At 50.9% G+C, this 19,057-nt stretch overlaps 5 protein-coding genes across 5 annotated transcripts; 2 read left to right on the plus strand and 3 right to left on the minus strand.

Annotated features, from left to right (window-relative positions):
- Nucleotides 1-230: 230 nt before the first annotated feature.
- Nucleotides 231-2,930, minus strand: BU24DRAFT_467562 (uncharacterized protein; the record flags this gene model as incomplete). The annotated part of the gene is made up of 3 exons (XM_033532449.1): nt 231-2,431; nt 2,483-2,607; nt 2,656-2,930. The coding sequence occupies 3 exons, from the start codon at nt 2,928-2,930 to the stop codon at nt 231-233; spliced, it is 2,601 nt and encodes an 866-aa protein (XP_033378414.1).
- A 1,170-nt stretch (nt 2,931-4,100) lies between these two features.
- Nucleotides 4,101-4,849, minus strand: BU24DRAFT_428112 (uncharacterized protein). Its single transcript, XM_033529395.1, has 2 exons — nt 4,816-4,849; nt 4,101-4,720 (listed from the first exon to the last, which is right to left on the minus strand). Exons 1-2 carry the CDS (start codon nt 4,836-4,838, stop codon nt 4,576-4,578), a joined length of 168 nt encoding a protein of 55 aa, XP_033378415.1. The 5' UTR covers nt 4,839-4,849; the 3' UTR covers nt 4,101-4,575.
- Nucleotides 4,850-5,239: 390 nt separating this feature from the next.
- Nucleotides 5,240-7,568, plus strand: BU24DRAFT_400747 (uncharacterized protein). The gene is made up of 2 exons (XM_033525466.1): nt 5,240-5,322; nt 5,394-7,568. Exons 1-2 carry the CDS (start codon nt 5,256-5,258, stop codon nt 7,490-7,492), a joined length of 2,166 nt encoding a protein of 721 aa, XP_033378416.1. The 5' UTR covers nt 5,240-5,255; the 3' UTR covers nt 7,493-7,568.
- A 3,165-nt stretch (nt 7,569-10,733) lies between these two features.
- BU24DRAFT_70340 (dual specificity protein phosphatase-like protein PPS1) lies at nt 10,734-13,251 on the plus strand. The gene is made up of 5 exons (XM_033534549.1): nt 10,734-11,603; nt 11,652-11,738; nt 11,794-12,699; nt 12,752-12,872; nt 12,935-13,251. The coding sequence occupies exons 1-5, from the start codon at nt 10,838-10,840 to the stop codon at nt 13,113-13,115; spliced, it is 2,061 nt and encodes a 686-aa protein (XP_033378417.1). The 5' UTR covers nt 10,734-10,837; the 3' UTR covers nt 13,116-13,251.
- Nucleotides 13,252-16,534: 3,283 nt separating this feature from the next.
- BU24DRAFT_496872 (uncharacterized protein) lies at nt 16,535-18,655 on the minus strand (the record flags this gene model as incomplete). The annotated part of the gene is made up of 3 exons (XM_033534219.1): nt 16,535-17,652; nt 17,702-18,438; nt 18,500-18,655. The coding sequence occupies 3 exons, from the start codon at nt 18,653-18,655 to the stop codon at nt 16,695-16,697; spliced, it is 1,851 nt and encodes a 616-aa protein (XP_033378418.1). The 3' UTR covers nt 16,535-16,694.
- Between the last annotated feature and the right edge of the window lie 402 nt (nt 18,656-19,057).

Here is a 19,057-nt window from a genome sequence, read left to right on the forward strand (position 1 = left end):
CAATCCCTAGCAAAATAAAATGATGATACATTAAATCCAATTCATACACCAAATGATTCCAACCCCATAAAATGCATCCAAAACAAACCACAAAACATAAAAGGAAACACAATCATCACATCGTTGACATCTATATTCATTACAATAGATTTTCAAAGACTGGAGAGAGTCTGTCTGGGTATCAGATTTTCGATTGGGTAATCATTCTCGAGGTTCGCCTATGCAGATGCTTAGTATCTGTCGTTTCGTGGGTAATGCTGCTGCTCAGGGGGTGGTGCGGCGAAAGCTTGGTAGTTGTGGTTTTGTGGGGAAGCGTTGTGCTGTTGCTGCCCTCCCGGCGCGCTCATGGCAAGGGTATACTGTTGCTTATGGTTTTGCCATTGTCCCTGGTTCTCAAAGGGGTTTTGCTGGAGGTCGACGGGAGTGTATGGTCCATGGGCGAAATCTTCATATCCAGTGAGTGGCTGTAGGTTGACGAAGCGAGGTTCGTCGCCGCGTTGGTACGTCTCTTTTCCGCCGGATGATGGCGGTGGGGTGAAGGCTGAGTCGTAGCGCTTGTGTTCAGAATGGCTGGGACCGAATTCCTGGACTTGTTTGTGGGACGACTGAAGAGGTCGAGGGAGCATTGAGTAGTCGATTTGGTCATGATATGGATTGTCCTGAGATATAGGTGCAGCAGTTGGTGGCATAGGAGGAGTAATAACGCCTGTGTATGCTTTGTATTGCGAAGTTACAGCTGGGTGATAATAATTATTGACGGTATATCCGGCATATCGATTAGCATTAGTTTGTATCTGTTCTGATTCGGGCTGCTGAGAAGGCATTGCGTGGGAGATATAGTTCTGGGAAACGTTTTGTGAGCGACCAGCCATGAGGCTGGACGGAAAATCTACAATAGGTTCGGACTGAGTGCGAGGATGGTGTGGCCTAGTGGGCAGACATTCAGATGCTCCCGGATGATCAGCAGGTAGTTCAGCCACTATATCGTGCTGATGGACTGCGTCTTCCGCTGGGCGTGGTAGAGTTGCCTGTGGCTGCACGTGTGGGATAGATGCCTTACGTGGGGGAGCTGGGGCACCCTGATGCACCATCAACCCCTCGGGCAGCTTGACTGGCGTGGCGTCTGGTGACTGTAGCGGAGAGATATCGTAAGAACGCGACGAAGAAGGCGTTGAACCCGGGAGCTCAAATGCAAAGCCAGATTGGCTATGTATAATAGGAGGACTGATAGAAGTTTCAGCATGTTTAGGTGGTGGAGCTTGGATCTGAGCCTGCGCCGGAGGAGGAGTTGGCCGTGGCGGCTTCGGCTGTGCTGCGTATAGCCCGTCTGGACCAACCACCCTCAATCCGCTGGCCTTTGCTTCTTTGGGTTTCTCGGTTGAAGACGCTGTAGGACGATGTGCACCAGGGGAGTTGCGATGCGTGTGAGTCGAAGCTGCAGTAGGATGATTTGGAGAAGAAAATTGGGCGGGAATCGGGGGCACCGGGTGGATTCTTGGATCGGGAATTGGCACGGAATGCGCGAAGATCGGGACTGGGTTCTTGCCAGCTGGAACGCCATTGTTTGCTGAGGAGGTTTTATGCAATGGAGCACCTTTCAGAGCTTGCTGACCATTCATGACTCCCTCTACACCCCTAGCAACAGTGTTGGACACTGGTCCATTTGGTAGCCGAGACGGTGCCAGAGACTCCATTGATCGTGGCCTGGTTTGCGTATTTGAGCCTGTGGGAACAGCTTGCATGTTCGAGCTCGCGCTTCTAGAGTGACCTGGGGTGATCGGTGGGGCAGTTTGACGATATCTTGATCGAATCTCGCGGGGTTCAGTGCCGGCAGCTGTTGTGTTGGGGTTGGAGGTCGTGGCTTTCGGTAGCAGATTTGGCTCCTTCGGCGGAGGCTTTACAAGCTTCGCCCTTCCAGGCATAGGAGGCGTGAGCAGGCTGTTCACACTTGGCTTTCCAGCGCTTAATTGGGGAGTAGACTTTGATGGATGAAGAATGGGCCTTGTAGGTTGCGGTGGTATAACGTTGGGTAGTGTGGGTGCTTGATTAGTGGTCTCTGGTGGAGGAGTGATAGCCATCATAGGAGGAGGGGACCTGAGAAGTTCCTTGCCGAGTATAGGCACCGAGCACCTACGCTGGTCTGCTGGTGCCAATCTCGAATAGAAAAGAGTCGAGAAGAAATACTTCTCGAAAGCCTTGACATCCAATCTATGCCGGATAGCCTCCAACTCTTTTCCAAAATGGCAGCACAAGAAGTATAGGTCGTGCTTTGGGTCCCACATCAAGTCTTGCCGCTTGCAAAATTCCAGTGTTGTTTTCACGAGGTAGAGTATGTTCAAGCCCTTAAAGTTTTGCATCTTCCCGTCCATACTCAGCCGTAAAAGGTTTTGGTTCTTCCGGAGAACATCGTTTGGGGGTGTTCCTTGTGAGCCTGGGGGTCGTTAGTATGCTTGCTCTCCGATCTGAGACAGTAGAGGCTCACCTGGTGGGACTAAGTCAAGCTCCACCTCCATATCGTGGGTGCAACCGGCGTCTCTAAATTTTGGACCAGTACTGATCAAGATCTTCGAGGGGAATAATGGGTTCATATCGCGTGGTAACCTCACCCTACTTTCATCAGCTTGATCTCTTGTTGTCGATAAGTGTCTTTATTACCGTGGGTCTGCCTCAAGCTTCATCTTTATTTTGTTGTAGTCTCGATCTTCGTATACAATGTGAATGTCAGGCATTTCTCGTCGTGAACCAAGGCAAAGCATGGCGAGCCCGCCGATGGCGGCCCAGTTCATTTTCTTTCCATCGAGAAGGTTACGTATGTATGTTGCAGCGGCGAGGAAATTCGCTTTTGGGGGACTCCTGTAGTTTGCTCCGAGCTTCCTCTTCCAACTGTTGTACTCCTCTACACTGTAGTAGTTTCCTGTTTGGCCACCCATAGTTGTTTCGGCATTAATTGATACTGAGATGTACGGAAGTGAAGATCAGTTCTCCTACGGGTAAAGAGTTGCGTGGGATGTGTTGCTTTTGTGCTGGCCTCAAAGGATGCGATGGATCTGAGACGAGCGGGTACCTGATGCCAGCTTGGGATGGCCGCAGCATGCCAGATGGATTCTGACCTTGGGGCAAGTCTAGGGATAAGATGCTTTAAAGGCTCCGCACTGATGTAGGGCTGAGCAAAACAACTCGACCAAGGCTCGCTCCATAGTTCCTTTGATATTTACTCGATTTAGTTAACGTGAATGGGGTCCCACTAGAAAGCATTCCTCAGAGCTGAGAACCGAACACTAAACACGTTGGATCTTCCGGAATGGGGCCCACACTTGGAAGCATGTATGCTAGCTGACAAAAAGCACGGGTGTTTGTAGAGGTTGATTCGCGTAGCATTTCAACTGTGGCGTCTTCACCAATCCATTACACGAGATGAGACGAGACAGGTTACTGGGTAGAACCGTAGAAGTGCGTTGTAAAACAAGATGCGTGCAGCGTTGTCCCTGGTATCAACCATGGAAGAACCACCAGAGAGGCTGAGGTGTTATTAATAGCATAATGGTACTGGGCTAGCAGCATGGATATGATGGACCAATCCCGTCCCGTCCTTGGGGTGGGTTTGTCGGAAAGAGGCTGGGCTGGCTGAGGGTCCATGGTAAGCACCCAGGATAAAAGTGGGGTCGCATGGCCGCAGTCATCCATCACATTTGCTCCTGCGTTAGGTTGCCAGATATTCTGACCAAATCGTTCTTCTTCTTACCTATTCCGTGTAGAATGTCTGATACGGATACAAATCCTCCGTCCCGTAGTAGCGGGATTCCGGCATGCAGTGCTCACGTCGCGACCAAATGTCGCTTCTCGCCTTGGTGTTTACCCGCCCGTGGTCTGTAGGATTCTATGCAGGAGCCTGCACGACTCCCGCTCAGATCCTTGAACACGGCAACACTTAGGTTGGAATTGTGCCTCCAAGATATACCTTGTATTTCAAACGAGCAACAGGGTTCAGTGTTAAATGAGCATAGAAGGAACGATTTCGACCACTGCAAGTAATTTCGATGCATTGTAACCGGGTCATCATTCGTGACCCAATACGCTCATGATTTCATTGTATAAATTATGTGGAAAGACGCTGTTTAAATGATCGATCATCATGCCGCCGAATTCATTGCTGATATGCTCATAACGAAAGGTAGATGCGTATAATTCGTTGTTTCAACCACAGTCAACTTTCAGATCCCGCCACCTGCACAGTCAAAGTCAGCTTAAGGGTCCGAAACCATAAACACAGACGTCCGACGTCGGGACTGTTGGGTTGTTCTTCGTGAGCGAGATGAATTGGAGGGCTTAGAGCAGGACGTCAGATTTCTCGGGATCCGTCGATTCGTAGAATGCTTCTACAAAAGCAGCAACATCTCGCAATATTGCGAAACATGCTCTTCCGAAATGATCCGCCTCAGATAGGATCCTCCAGACAATCGATGTTCTCATGACTTTAGGAGTGCAAGCTGACCAAGCTTTTGGGTATAGATTGCGGATGATGTAGTTGTGGCGAGGGTCGTCACCGTCTATCCTTCTCATGCGGATGGTGTATGTTCATGTCGACCTACCGGATCTGTCTACAGACACACTGTAATCACCCGCTGTCCTATTGTCCTGCTTGACTGCTAGGGTCTTCGATTTGAGGATCATGTAGGTGCCGCCGAGGGAAATGACGGAGAGAAGGGCAAGATTGCGAGGACTGATCATCAGACCGTTAGCCTAGCTCTTACTCTGGGGTATTGTCGCGAAGCGGTGAGCACCGAGAAGCCTCGGTGGGACTTGATTGTAACATACCCGGCAATCCTTAGAGGAGGCATTGTGTTGAGAGATTGAGTGTGAAATTGAAGTAGGTTATTGAAGTGTATATGAAATGGAGTTGGAGAATGATCGAGTACCTCGGGGAGGCAAATGCTAGAGGGAGCAAGCAGGAATCTATGTATATGTTGGGAAAAGATGCGCTCACACGACCCATTTCCCCTCCCTTTGTTGTGACGCGACTACTTAGTATTGCCCCAGGAAAGTCCAGCCCCCGGCCACTAACAGCCGACGAATTGACCATTTACATTCGACCCAACGACGTATCTGGTTAGTCCTATCGATAGCCAGCCGAGCCCTTGGTAGATGCGCTAATGCAGCACGACTGGCAGAATTGTCTCACCGCCCGTGGATATTCGCCAAAATTTCTCGAAAGCTCAAGCTCGCTCATACGCCTATACAGACAGAAATCAACAACGATGCCTCTGCCCAAGCGACCTACGCTGCCTACCAAGGCAAAGTCCTCGGAAGAAGGCGCCAGGAAGAGTGAGTTCATCCAATTGCCAATTCTTCAATTGGAGAATATCAAGGTCGACCGTACTGACTGTTTGCGACAGAGGACACACGATTCTCCAACTTCCAGACCGACGCCAAGTTTCGACTTCCCTCGAAGAAGAACACCAAGACAAAACTCGACTCGCGATTTTCGAGGCTTCTCGATGATCCGGAATTCTACAACAAGGCATCTGTCGACCGCTATGGCCGAAAAGTAGGGAAGGACGCGGGCAAGAAAAAGCTCGAAAAGTTCTACCGACAGGATCAAGAGGAGGATGATGACGAGGATGATGATGAAGAGGAGGACGAGGAAGATCTGAAAGACGGAAAGGCTAGCAAGAGGGAGAAGAATGTGAAGAAGCAGCTCGCAAAAGCAGACATCCGCGGCCAGAACTACGACCCCATACGCGATGGCGGCCTATCCTCGTCTTCCGACGAAAGCTCCAGCGACGACGACTCGGAAGACGAAGAGGTGGAGGCAGAAGAGGAGGTTGAATTGGCTGGTGAGAATGAAGATATCCCTACTGGAGATGTCACATCACGATTGGCCGCGGTCAACCTCGACTGGGACAACATACGGGCTGCTGATATCGTGGCTGTCGCCGGCTCATTCGTTCCCTCCGATGGAAGGCTCCTGAGCGTAGTAATCTACCCCAGCGAGTTCGGCCGCGAGAGGATGGAGCGAGAGGAACTCGAAGGCCCGCCCAAAGAGATCTTCGCCGCAAGCTCCAAGTCCAAGGACGACACCACTCTGAACGACGACTCAGACTCCGACGCATCAGAAGACGACGAGCAGATCAAGAAGCAACTCCTCGAAGAGAGCACCGGCGACGAGTTCGATTCCAAAGCACTCCGCGCCTACCAGCTCGACCGTCTACGATACTACTACGCCGTAATCACCTGTTCGTCCCCCAACGTCGCAAAGTCTATCTACGACAACCTCGACGGCCGCGAGTACCTTTCCAGCGCCAACTTCTTCGACCTGCGCTTCATCCCCGACGACACCACATTCGACGAGGAACCGCACGACGAATGCAGCGAACTCCCCAGCGGCTACAAGCCCAACGAATTCACCACGGGCGCGCTCTCCCACTCCAAAGTCACGCTGACATGGGACGCCGACGACCGGCAGCGACAGGAGGCGCAGAAGCGCGCCTTCTCGCGCGACGAGCTGGACGAAAACGAACTCAAAGCGTACCTGGGCTCCGACGGCGACTCAGACGACGACGAAGAGGAAGACGCCCCGCGACCGGACAAGGCGGCGGCTTTGCGCAAAGCGCTCGGGCTCGGGTCCGCTGACGAGCCGTCCAAGGCCTCAAAGCGTGAGTCGAAGCATCCGGGCGGCGAAATGCAAGTCACGTTCTCGGCGGCACTGTCGACGAAAGGACAAGGCGGGTCGGTGTTCGAGAACGAACCCATCGTCGAAGAAACCACACTGGAGAGGTACAAAAGGAAGCAGAAGGAGAGGAAGCAGAGAGGCAAAGAGCGGGCCAAAGCTATCCGCGAAGGACGCGATCCCGACGCCGAAGCAAAGGAGGCCAAAAACGCCGTTGCATCGAAAGCCAACGACGACGGAGACGCAGCCGAAGACGACCCCTGGAACGACCCCTTCTTCGCGTCCGACCCAGAAGACGTCGAGGCCGCGGAGCGCAAATCGAAGAAGGCCGAAAAGGCACGCAAGCGCAAGGAGCAAGAACAAGACGAGGAGGCGGCAGCGGCGGAGAAGGCGAACCTGGAGCTCCTCATGGTGGACGATGAAGGCAACAAAGTCCAACACTTCGACATGAACGAGATAGCGAAGGCAGAGAAGGCGAAGAAGAAGGGCAAGAAGGGCAAGAAATCAAAGGACGCTGCTGCCGCTGCAGTGGTGGAAGACGATTTCGAGATGAACACTCAGGACCCCCGTTTCGCGAAGCTGTACGATAGCCACGAGTTCGCCATCGATCCTACGAACCCCAGGTTCAAGGGCACGCAGGGCATGAAGGCGCTTTTGGAGGAGGGCCGCAAAAAGCGGAGACACGATAGGGATGACGGGGAGGACTTGGAGTCGCAGCAATCGCGAGCGAAGAAGTCGAAGAAGGATGCTGGTGCTGGTGCTGGCGACAACGCAGACGACCTGAAGAAGCTGGCAGAAAGGGTGAAGGCGAAGAGTCGGCGGTAGAAAATGGCATCTAGACGGGATACCTTAGACGTACTCCGCACTGCATTGTAGTATATATTCATCAATGCATCTATTCACAGTTCACTCATCGCTCACATATCCACAATGCCAGTCATATACCTCGCATCATCTCCAACCCTCCCATCAAGAACAATCGCCATCAACACCCTCAACCCCAGTAAACCAAAAAAAAAACCCAATTAACCCATCACTTCACCACCAACCCCAATCCCTCATACAACCCCCCTCCCCTCCCGAACAAAATATACCAAACCCACCACCTCCTCTACCTTCATCTTCACCTCACATTCACCACCACCACCACCACTACTATTAATTCACCCACATCTCGATGCACCATACGCCCCCAAGATCATCGATGCCACCCCCTAACCGCACAACCGCGACCGTTAACGAACCTACTAGTCCACTAGTTTGCGGGGTAAACCATACCCATGCCCCTCTTATTGTCTAAACGGCACATAAGACGCACTTCCATTGGCTATATTACCATGCGATGCTAAAGAGTAATCGTGCTAAAGAGCAGGGATGGGGGTGTGCAGTAGTGTGTTGTGTGTGAATGGATTACCTTGTTGGATGGAAGGATTGGGATGGGTAAGTGGAGGGGTGGAGTGGGGAATCGAAGATGGGAGATGGAGATGGGTCCGTTGGTGTTCGCGTGCTCAGATTCGAGTAGCTTTAGCTAGATGACGAGTATTTACATGTAAGAGTAGGTAGGGGAGGTGAATTGGTGTATTACTTTCTGTTTTACTTCGTCGTTTCTTAATGTGTCTCTTAGGGAGACGTGAGTTGTGATACTTAACCCCCCCATCCCCCTCCCTACCCTCGTATATATGTACTTTCACAAGCGAAACAAAAAGACACAAAATAAAAGTAAAAGGAAGAATCTCAATGACGCTCAACATGATTCGACAAACCCTCATCTCACATATTCTCCTCTAACAGCTAGTCCCTCCTCTCTAGAGGCACGGCTAGCGTTGCGTTGTTCGGTCTAGGTTCTCGTCTAGTCGTTGTCTCCCCCTTCCCCTTCCCCTCTTCCCTCGTCTGGGCGGTTCGCTTGCTAGGTATGATGATGGTGTTAGGGTCTTTAGTAATTACTGTATGTATCTAGGTGGTTGTATGGGTAACTATGTGTATGTATGTAGGGGGGGATATGATGATGCGATGTGATGATGTGCTGAGACATCATCGCGATCCGATAAGCGTGTGGGTGTGTGCGCTGTAATCGATAATCGATAACATGTCCAGATAATACGAGTACCTAGGTAGTTACCCCTCCTTTTCTGGAAATGTTGTGTTGTGTTGTTCTGAAACAACAATGAATGAAAAGAGGGAGGAAAAGGACAAAAGATGGAGATGAGGTGGGAGGGAGGAGGACGAGGTAGGAGGACGAGGTAGGAGGACAAGGTAGGAGGACGAAGAGAGGGAGGAAAGGGAAAAGATAAGGGAATGATGCTGTCTTTGCCGGCGGGAATCGACTCAATCTAAGAATAGTTCCGAGGTAGGTCAACATACTCGTAATGGCTGGAGGAGTAACAAGTTCATGACTTCTTTTGAGGCTGGATACTCGTAGATATTCTGTGTCTCTTTGTGACTGCACGGAGTAGTTATTTGTGTGTGTGTGTATGGTTATGTGCAAGGGTGAGGATGAGGGTAAGGATGGCATTCCGCCGACGGCTGTTGTGTGATGCTTGCTTGAGTGTGTAACTATAGGTAGTGTATGTGTTTTATGCTGCTTCTACGGCTGCTGTATCACAACGAATCCATCCAACCACCATCCGTCCTCCTCACTTTCCCATCATTCCACCTGCATCTTCAGTCTGCGCCTGCATCTGCGCCCTGTACGAGTCTCCTTTCTCTTCCTCTCCCCTTCGTCGCATTCCTCAATCCCCTCCCATCTCTCTCTCTCTCTCTCTCCCCATCTCTTGTTTACACTTCTCCTCCTCTTCCTCCTTTCTACCTTCTACTCCCCGTTCAGCTAGACGTCACCTTACTTTAGTTAGCAGGCCTAGCCCTCTTATCCGTTCTATCTGATCTATCCGTCTATCTATTTCTCCACAATCTCCGCCATCAACACTACGAGTACTTAGTACTAATCATCAACCACCACCACCACCACCACCACCACCACCAACTACTCGTATCTACAGTAGACTCTAGAGTCCGTCTAGTTACCAGCACTCGTAACCCTACCCTACCCTACCCTATCTATCCCTCTTATCGCAATTGCAATCGCAATCGCAATCGCAATCGCGTCCCATCTCATCTCAACCCATCGCAGCGCAATGCTAGTCGTTGCGCACGCCGTCGCACCCTCCGTCGTCACCCTCTGAATAGAATACGCGACAATCCCCAAGACCGCCTCACCCCATCCTTATTGTTCGCTCCCAGCATTATTGAAACACACACCTTTATGCTCTTCGCTTGATCGCCATCCTCGGCCAGATCGACCCGTTTGGTACGCTACTCTTCCACTCCTCTCCCGCCTCTTTATCTTTATCTCTATCTCTATCTGTGTCTGTTCTGTCTGTACCTCACGGATCCGCGACTCCTTAGTCGAGTCGAGTCAAGCCAATATCTCCGCACACTCCCATCACTCCACCAAACACCTGATTGACCATCACCAATTATGGACGGCTCTATCCCTTACTAACTCAATTGCTTCTTCACGACAGAGCGTAACAACATTCTCCCCAGACTTCAACTTCCTCCTCCCAGCAAATCGTCCATTGCGCCGATCAGACTGCACGGCGCAACGCCCTGGCGATCCCCAATTGCCACTCCTCCCACATCGCGTGCTATCTGCCGCATACAGGCAGTCCAGAACCTCGTTTATCCAGCCATCCGCCTCCTCGTGCTAAACGGGCAGTCAGACAAATACAGTCCAGAACTACTGCTATATTCAGCACTACCACCGCGCGACTACTCACCATTCGTATCTCTCCATCTCACCTAAAGCCCACCGAAGCGCAAGTCCGCCAAAGTCAAAGCCAGCGCCAAAGCCACCATCAGCACCGCTAACGGCTTGATCCCCCTCCTCCTCCTCCACCCACTTGCATTCCCTTTGCATCGGGAAGGTTGCCGAAACCCCACCTATATCTCCACTTCCCTCCATCACAAGTTCACAACCCCGGCCTGAAGATACGATAGAGAGACCTGATATAATTATTATTCCTCCGAGCACAACCAGATACACTCGCGGATCCTTCGCTCTTTCTTTTTTCTTTTGACCAGAATCACGACAATCGTGGTGTGCCTTCAACACACACCACGTTCACCTCCCCATCCTCGTCATCGTCGCAATCGAAGTCAACCTTCTCCACCATGGCTGCCGTCCTCGCGCGCCCGCCTGCCATAACGAGTCGCTCCTCCACGCCTCCACCACACCACATCTCTCTAAATACTTCTACTCGTGGCACTCCTGCAGCCATTCCCAACAAACACATTCCAGTATGCCCGCCAGGTCCAATTCCTGCTCGTGGTCTTCAAACCCCACCTTCCTCGCCGCCAACCAAGAACAACATCATCGAGACCACCGCCGTGACCTATCCGCCGAACTTGCACTGCACCCAATACTCGCACGATCCTCCATTATGGACGATCGATGCGCAGAAGATGGCTGAGGCAATCGAGCATACTGCGACGCAGCCATTGCCCAACCCAGAGCAGGTATTCCCATGGCTGCACGGCTTGCACGCCGACAACCAGATCCAACTTGCCTTCTTCACCTCGCGACGGAAGAGCGTACGGAAGGTACCGCTATGCATTCGTAGCGTCACGCTCGTCAAGACTGGCGGAGACTTGACCTCGTCAAAATTGAAGGGTGCGATCTCCCCCGAGGAATTGTTGTGTCCCACCAAAGACTCCAACACTTTCATCGAGTGCGACCCCAAAGACGGCTTCTCCGTTCGTAACTTCCATATTCAGGCTTGCAAATTGGCCATGGTCTCCGACATCATCGTGTACGGCGATGACAAAACCCCTCTGCCCGACACAGTCGCCCTCGCAAAGCGCATCTCCAAGGCTCAGAGACAATACGAGGCAAGGAACGGGCTGCCTCGTGGGTTGTTCAATACGTTCATGCTCTCAGGTAGGATATCTCATATGTTACTATGATGCTAGTTGCTGACATCTCTAGATACCTTTGCCCATGTACAAGAAGCACATCCTGAACTAGTCGCCGTAGATGCCGCGGGCGGCATGACCGGACATGTCGCAGATTTCTGTAAGTATCTCAATTAAATCACATTGCAATTATGCAGAAATTAACGGACAAACAGTCTACTGGGAACGGTATGAGATGAGTTCCATGTCCAAGGCAGCCGAGATCAGTAACAATGTGTATCTTGGACCAACGCCCGACCCAACGCTGGACCCGAACACGACAGAAAGTGATTTCGATATCCTCATAGAGGCCAGTGACCTCGCACACATCCCGGACAGCAGATGTCTCACGGAGTGGCGGAACTCGATCCAAAGTGTGCAAGACGGTCCGATGCACATTGAGTTCCCTTCCTCCGGTAGTATCATGCCCCCAACCTGGTCTCATTCCGAAGTCGACGGACTCCTCGCCATGTGCAAATGGATCTATGATTTGGCCAATCCACACGCATCCGATATTCTGAAACGGAGAGATAGCAAGGAGGACGAAGCAATTGCACTGGACGACATCGTTCGATCTCGAAAGTTTCTCATCCACTGCACGGACGGCTATACAGAGACTACGATGTTGGCTCTGGCTTATTTCATGTATGCCGAGGGCCTCTCCGCTGACCAGGCATGGGTTCAGATGCATCGGGATAAGGGTCGTAACTTCTTTGCGTATCCCTCCGACGTTGCGCTGCTGACGCAAATTCAACCCCGAATCCTCCAAGCGTCGCCGAAATTCCAGGGAAACATCATCACCATGCAGGCGCCGAAGTGGATGTCGCGCATCGACGGCAGTCTGCCGAGCAGGATTCTTCCTTACATGTATTTGGGGAATCTCGGACACGCCAATAACCCAGAATTACTACGCGAACTAGGCATTACCAGAATTCTCAGTGTTGGCGAATCACTATCATGGACCGACGAGATGAAGAGAGATTTGGACTGGCCAGATGAGAATCTCATGCTCATCGACAGAGTCCAAGACAATGGCGTTGATCCGCTCTGGGATGATTTCGGGCGTTGTTTGAAGTTTATTGGTAAGAGTGCCCATAACGAATGTATATATTCATCACGCTAACCTCACGACAGAAGATGGGAAACTCGAAGGCGGAGCCACCCTCGTGCATTGTCGAGTGGGAGTCTCTCGATCCGCAACCATATGCATTGCCGAAGTCATGAACGAACTGGGTCTTTCGTTCCCCCGTGCCTAGTAAGTCAATTCCCGCCTCGGCGACGAACGACAAGACCGTTCGGTTTGCTCACCTGGCGTAGTTGCTTTGTTCGAGCGCGCCGACTGAATGTCATCATCCAACCACATCTCCGATTCACCTACGAACTCCTCAAATGGGAGGAGTACCAGCGTCTGCGACGCAACGAGCCTCTCCGCCGCGAGCTCGAATGGGCTACCGTCTCCAGGGAGATCGCCCTTATGAACAAACCTTATTCGAGGTGATTTCCCAGCCAACCCACCTGGGATTCTTTTTTTTTTTCTTCTTCTTCTGGTTCAGCATGACACGATTTAACGACGGTATGATATGGGTATTTGTCACGATTTTTTCTCTCTCTCCTGGCTGTGGGTGCTTATGTGCGTGCACATCTTCGCACATATCATCACAGCACTACTACCTTTGCACACGGCATTTAGGGACAGGTGTTTTCCCCACCAAAGGCCTTGCTTTTCTATCAGTTCTTTTTTTTCTCCAACCGCAAACTGAGGACACGATATGTTGTATGTCACGGGATCTTCCCTTTTCTTTCCCTTCATCAATGTCGTTTGTCAGGGATGGCGGTATTTTCCAAAGGCGCACAATCAATTCTATGGGGGTTGCAAGCAAATTACTTACTTACCTTCTCTTCCTCTTCTTCTTTCAACTTCAACTCCATTCTTCTTTGGTTGCCTGTTTTTATCAAATGGAGGAACTATGCAAACAGCACAGCAGCACACAGCATCACATGCGGAAATCAGCTTTTTTTTTCTTTCTTCTTCGCCAATTTTTCCGTTCGTATACTGGCATATGTAAGGTAACCTGCTCTTCTATTCTCCAAATTTGTAGATTCAAAGCTATCCTCGGGAATCTTGACGCAGAATGAGAGAACATGGGTTTCAATGGTACAATCGTGTCCAAAGAACGAACGAATAAGTGACTGAATGAATGAATGAATGAATGAATGAATGAATGAATGAATGATTGATTGAGCACAAGGATTCGGAAGTGTGCACCGTGCTGAACGGTGGTAAGCACTACGTTTCCCGAATCCCTCCCCCCCTGGTGTAGATCAGCGGGCCTTTCCTCCCGCCGTCATCACGCACGAAGGGTAGCGAGGGTCTACCTGCCGCCCGACGACGAGGAGGGCGGTATGAAAGGTTATTACTATATGAGTACCATGAGCAAAATAGGGTACAGACATCACAATCCCTTCCCCCCCCTCCTTCGACTTATGTCAAACTCCATGTCACTCGTCTGAGCTCTTCCCCAGCGCGTACAGTGACGCAGCGAACGCCGTGTCGTTTGTATTTGGCGCTGGCACGCTTTACATAGGTAGTTGTAGTTACGGTTAGGCTTAAGTGTTCGGTGCTTGGGATGTGTGTGGTCTTGTTCACGAAATACCACCCACCCTTTCCAACTACTGTGGACGGGTTGATCAAGCGTTGAAGTTTGTGTGTGTGTGTGTGTGTGTGTGTGTGTGTGTGTGTGTGTGTGTGTGTGTGTGTGTTTGGCGTTATCTTGCTTGGTTGGGAGGGTCGGGCTGAATTTCAATAGAAGCGATGAGTCTTGGTGAGAGAGGAAACGGGTTGTGATATGGCTGGTTTAGGTATGTTTGTGAGAATAGGAAGCTATGATGCGCCATGTCGAGATGTTGTAGGTATAGGTATAGGAGTAGGTATAGAAGAAGAAATGCGTTACGAGGTTTGATAGTAAATGACTCTGCTTATGTCGTCAAAAGGGTTAATTGTTGATAAGGATATGACTGGGGCACCAGCAATGTGTAAACGGGTACAAGACAAGAGAGGGATCAATATTATCTTCTTCTCATGTTCCTTGATCGTTGTAGGCGCTTGGCTTCGTAGGAAGCAGTGAGTAAGTAATACGGAGGTACATTGTCCCCGGCTTACCAGCTGGGGACTACGCCTTTTGCAAGCAGTTTCAAGATGGTAGAGGTATAGAAGAAGAAGCGTGTGGCAAGATATTGTAGGCATGTGACGAGTAATAAGTCAGACCGGTGCTGTGGCTGGGATGCCTGAGCGTCTTGTTCGCATCTTCCTCGATTACTGTAGCCCTTGATACTGCAAAAAGCGGTATGTAACAACCCCTTCCTAGGTTAGCTCGTCGGGTATACCCGACACCTTTTCTAAGCGAGCTATTGTAGCTGACTGTGTATCTCTATTCTGACTTCCCTTGATCTAGAGGTGCATGAAGGGGAAGCACCGTATGACCTGGTGTGAATGTCGTTCTCTTACCCTCGTAGGCCCAGTCTGGACTAGCAGCGGGTATTAAGAATACCAGTACCCTGTTACTGGTATATTTTAACCCGCGAGGTTGAATCTCAGGCTGCTTTTCTCGTCCAGTCAAAGTAAGAAAGCTGGAACTTGGCTTTGGACTAGGCATGGAAATTCAAGGAGTCTGTTGTCAAAGGGTGCTCTCGAGCTGCCACATGGCCAGCGTATGCAGCTAAAGACGTTGGTGGATGCGAACACTGCAGAGTAGATTTGCACGCACCTACTGGGCCCATGTCTGCAACTTGATCCCAGCAGTTCTCTTGCCTTACACAATTCATTAGAATTATTACTGTAACCTTTCCTCTTCCATGGCTCCTCAGCTACTCGTGGAACGCCCATCGAAACGCTCGGTCATCATCTTGAGTACAATTGCTTGGGCTAGGAAGGCAAAAGCCGCGGCAATAGGTCTCAGAGCCGTTCCATTCACACGGGTGCATATCAACATTGATCCTTCCCGGGACCCCGTTTACGCATGGCATGCCCCACGGCTCACATCACCAATTCCTTAGAATGTAATGTTCCTAACGGCATCTTTAATATTCCTGACCTATCATCGGGTGCATGTCTCTGAGACATGCACCCGAAGGATCTGCACCCGCTCCCTACATAGTCTACAACATCCATCGCCAGGCTTCCAGCGCCCACAGAGCGCACAGTGCACGGCCATTACACAGCTTCAACTGGGGAACCGTAACTAATGTCCGATTCATCTTACACGCTTCTACTGTAGCTCATATTTCCTATTCTGGTCCCAGTCTGATTGGTCCTGGCCTATCAGCATCGTGGAATCCCATAGTTATTATTTTCGTACATGCACCGTTGTATTGTATATGGGGACATTCGGGCGTATACACATGTTGAAATGCCTCTGACCGGACTGACTGACTGACTGACTGACTGACTAACTGTGTTTCTCTACTCTCATCTGACTGACAAATTGTTCCATCCCATCTGCCTATGTTCTCTTTCTCACAGGTCCGCGTAATCAGAGACCTGCATCCCATCTGCAGCCCTACGCACGAATACCATATGCAGCCCTATACGCGCTATTTCATCTGTGCGGCCACAGCTACACATGTCCATTCACACCCATGGCCCGCGGCCGAACACCCAGCAATCACCGCACACAAAAATTTCTCACGGTCTACCGTACCCGTCTTCCCCTTCTCCATTCTACTGTGCCCGTTGTAAACAGACGTGCACATACACTCTCGCTCATGCCAATTTGTATGCAAGTAGATAACTATATAAACCCCGGGTAGCAAACGAGAATGGCATCTCTACTTGACATCTCAAGCCTGCCTCACAAAAGGAACTTCATCATCAATCATTGTTATCAATCATTCAAAAGATCTCATCTTCGCTTGAAGTGTGCTCGAGCTACTGAAGTTGACTAGAGTTGTCTTTCGATGGAGGGCTGCTTTATTCTCAGACTGCTTCGGGGAGATGCGGAAGATAGGGGAGAGAGAATGTAGTCGAGACAAGTCATCTCTCTGTGAGGCCATCTACACACTGGCCTGCCTACCTGTCTGACTACCCCTCACTGTCATCGCTCATACCCCCCTGCTCGACCTGATCCTCCGCGGCTCCTCCCTCTTTTCCGTCAGTGGCGTCTTTAGCCTTCTGTGCCTCGAGCTCGAACATTCCTTTCTTGATGATCCTGAGCGCCTTGGGCTTGTTCATCATCCACAGCTCGTTGGGGAGCCACTTGTAGAAGGAACACATGATCTTCTGCACTTGGTCCAGGACCACGAAGCCGCCCGTGATGGTGTTGACGACGGCAGACATCTTCATGCCCTCGAAGCATCCGTCTAGGACTTTGTCCTCGATCCAGAACTCGATGACGTCGCCGGCATCCCGGGAAGGTTTCACTTGGACGCCGTCTGGCAGGTCGTATTGCTCGTTGCGGTTGATGGTGACGATTTGGCAGATCAGTTTTCCGAGGGGGTGGAGGACGAGCTTGTCTTTCCACTGCTTGTTCTGCTGGTCGTAGTACTTCTGGAACTCGGGGGTGGAGGCTTCTTTCCTCACTATCTGCAAGTTCAATTCCTCCGACTTGATGGTCTTGAAGTGTGCGAGGTCTTGACCGGAACGCTCAAGGAGGTCGAACTGCTCGTCGGTCCCGTAAATGGCTACGGCGGTTTTGAATGTGATGAGTGCCTGCTCTTTTCGCATGCCGCAGTCTGCGAAGCTCTCGCGTTCTTCCTCGGTTAGCCATTCTGCATTCCCGGCGTATGTGTTGGCATGGTGTCCTCCGAAAATGGTACTTGCGGCTTGATTGAATTCGCCGGGAAGGAGGAGTCCGGCTGCGTCAACCAACGGCAGCTCTTGTTCGGCCTTGTCGCAGATTGCGCGTGCAAGGAGGAGATCGTTTTGGTACTCTGGGCAGACTCGGTGGAAGAGGAGATACTGGAAGAATGACCGGAGGACTTGGCTAGCTGTCTTGATGCTCTTGCGATCGTAGCCAAAGTAGTCAGGATAGTAAGAAGACCTGGAAACTGTTAGTAGATGCATAGTCCATAGAGAAGCTGGCAATGTACAAGAATCCCTCGGCCACCCCAAGAAAGTCAACATCCCACTTGCTCTCGTCTGTACGATCCCAAGGTACCACGTATGTCGCCGTAGCTCGCGCAATCTCTTCAGCGTTCATGCTCTTCATTTCCTGTCTCGACAAACCGCCGAAAATTTTCGGATCGTTGTCCACCCCTCCAAACTTCATCCATTTTGCAAATACTTTGGCGTATATCTCGTGCATTCGGCGTTTCTGCTTGAAGCGCTGGATGGCAAGTTCGATGCGTTCAATGAACGGCTTACCGGGATCATACATCGCCTCCTCTTCTTCGGCTTCGGCTGGTGGGAGGGGCCCTTCGACGTAGCCATCTTCAAATCCCGTTGGCTTCAGCATGGCCTTACTTACACCGGGAGGGAGGCCCTTCTTAGCCTGCGAGATGAGGGGAACAGGGTGCTGAATAGGCCTCTTGGTCCGAGGATCGTACGCAATCTCATCGTCTTCTGAATCCTGGGAGTGGAAGTCTGGATCGAGGAGACACTTCCCGATGAGAGGGATCTTGCGCTTGATACCCTTTCCGTCCTCGGTCACTGTGAGAAAGGCGCTCTTTCGAAGCGCGTCGACTACCATCTTCTTGTTCTTGAACTGCCGCATCTTCTTGAAGCCTCTGATCCGGCTGATAGATACCGGGAGGTTCTCGCGACCTCCACAGCATTGGAGCAGGTGGAGATCAGTGGGGAGGTTCTCGTCGGAGAAATAATACTCGACCTATACGACTGTTAGGCTATCATGGTTGACAACGCTCTTGACTGTCAGTGTGTGTTCGTACCTGTTGTCGCACTCGTGGTGCATCGGGGTGCTCTGCTTCTGGCTCTCCATCGCCAGTTTTCACCATTGGCGGCTTCTCCATCTCCACTTCTGCTTTCTGCTCCAAAGCGGAAGGCGGGTGGTTTTCAACCTCCATTGAGTCTGGAGTGTCTGTCATTGCTATGGGTAGAGAGTCTATTCTAATCGGGTCGTGGTGATTCAGTGTAGGTTGTATGTGAAACGAAGGTGTTGTTGTTAAAATGAGAAGAGCCATGTTCACGGTGGAACTATATAGTGTTCGGGGGAAGAGCTGCTCTTACCAGCAGACCAGGTGATTGATTGTCAGCAGACAGTATAGGCGGTGTGAATTGTTTGCTTCTACTATTGTATGGCAAGTGAGTAAATGAGAGTTTGTTAGTGAAGTGAACAGGCAGTGAAGCGCGTGATCATCAATGTATAGTGAAGTTGTCTTTTCTTGGTAGACGTTGAATCACTCTGAAGTATGATTGAATACTCCGCCAGTGTGGGCATAACTCCTTTCTGAGTTTTGTATAGATCGAGGTTCACATAGAGTTGGAGC

This window comes from Aaosphaeria arxii, assembly GCF_010015735.1.
Source record: "Aaosphaeria arxii CBS 175.79 unplaced genomic scaffold BU24scaffold_12, whole genome shotgun sequence".
Classification (NCBI taxonomy): Eukaryota; Fungi; Ascomycota; class Dothideomycetes; order Pleosporales; genus Aaosphaeria; species Aaosphaeria arxii.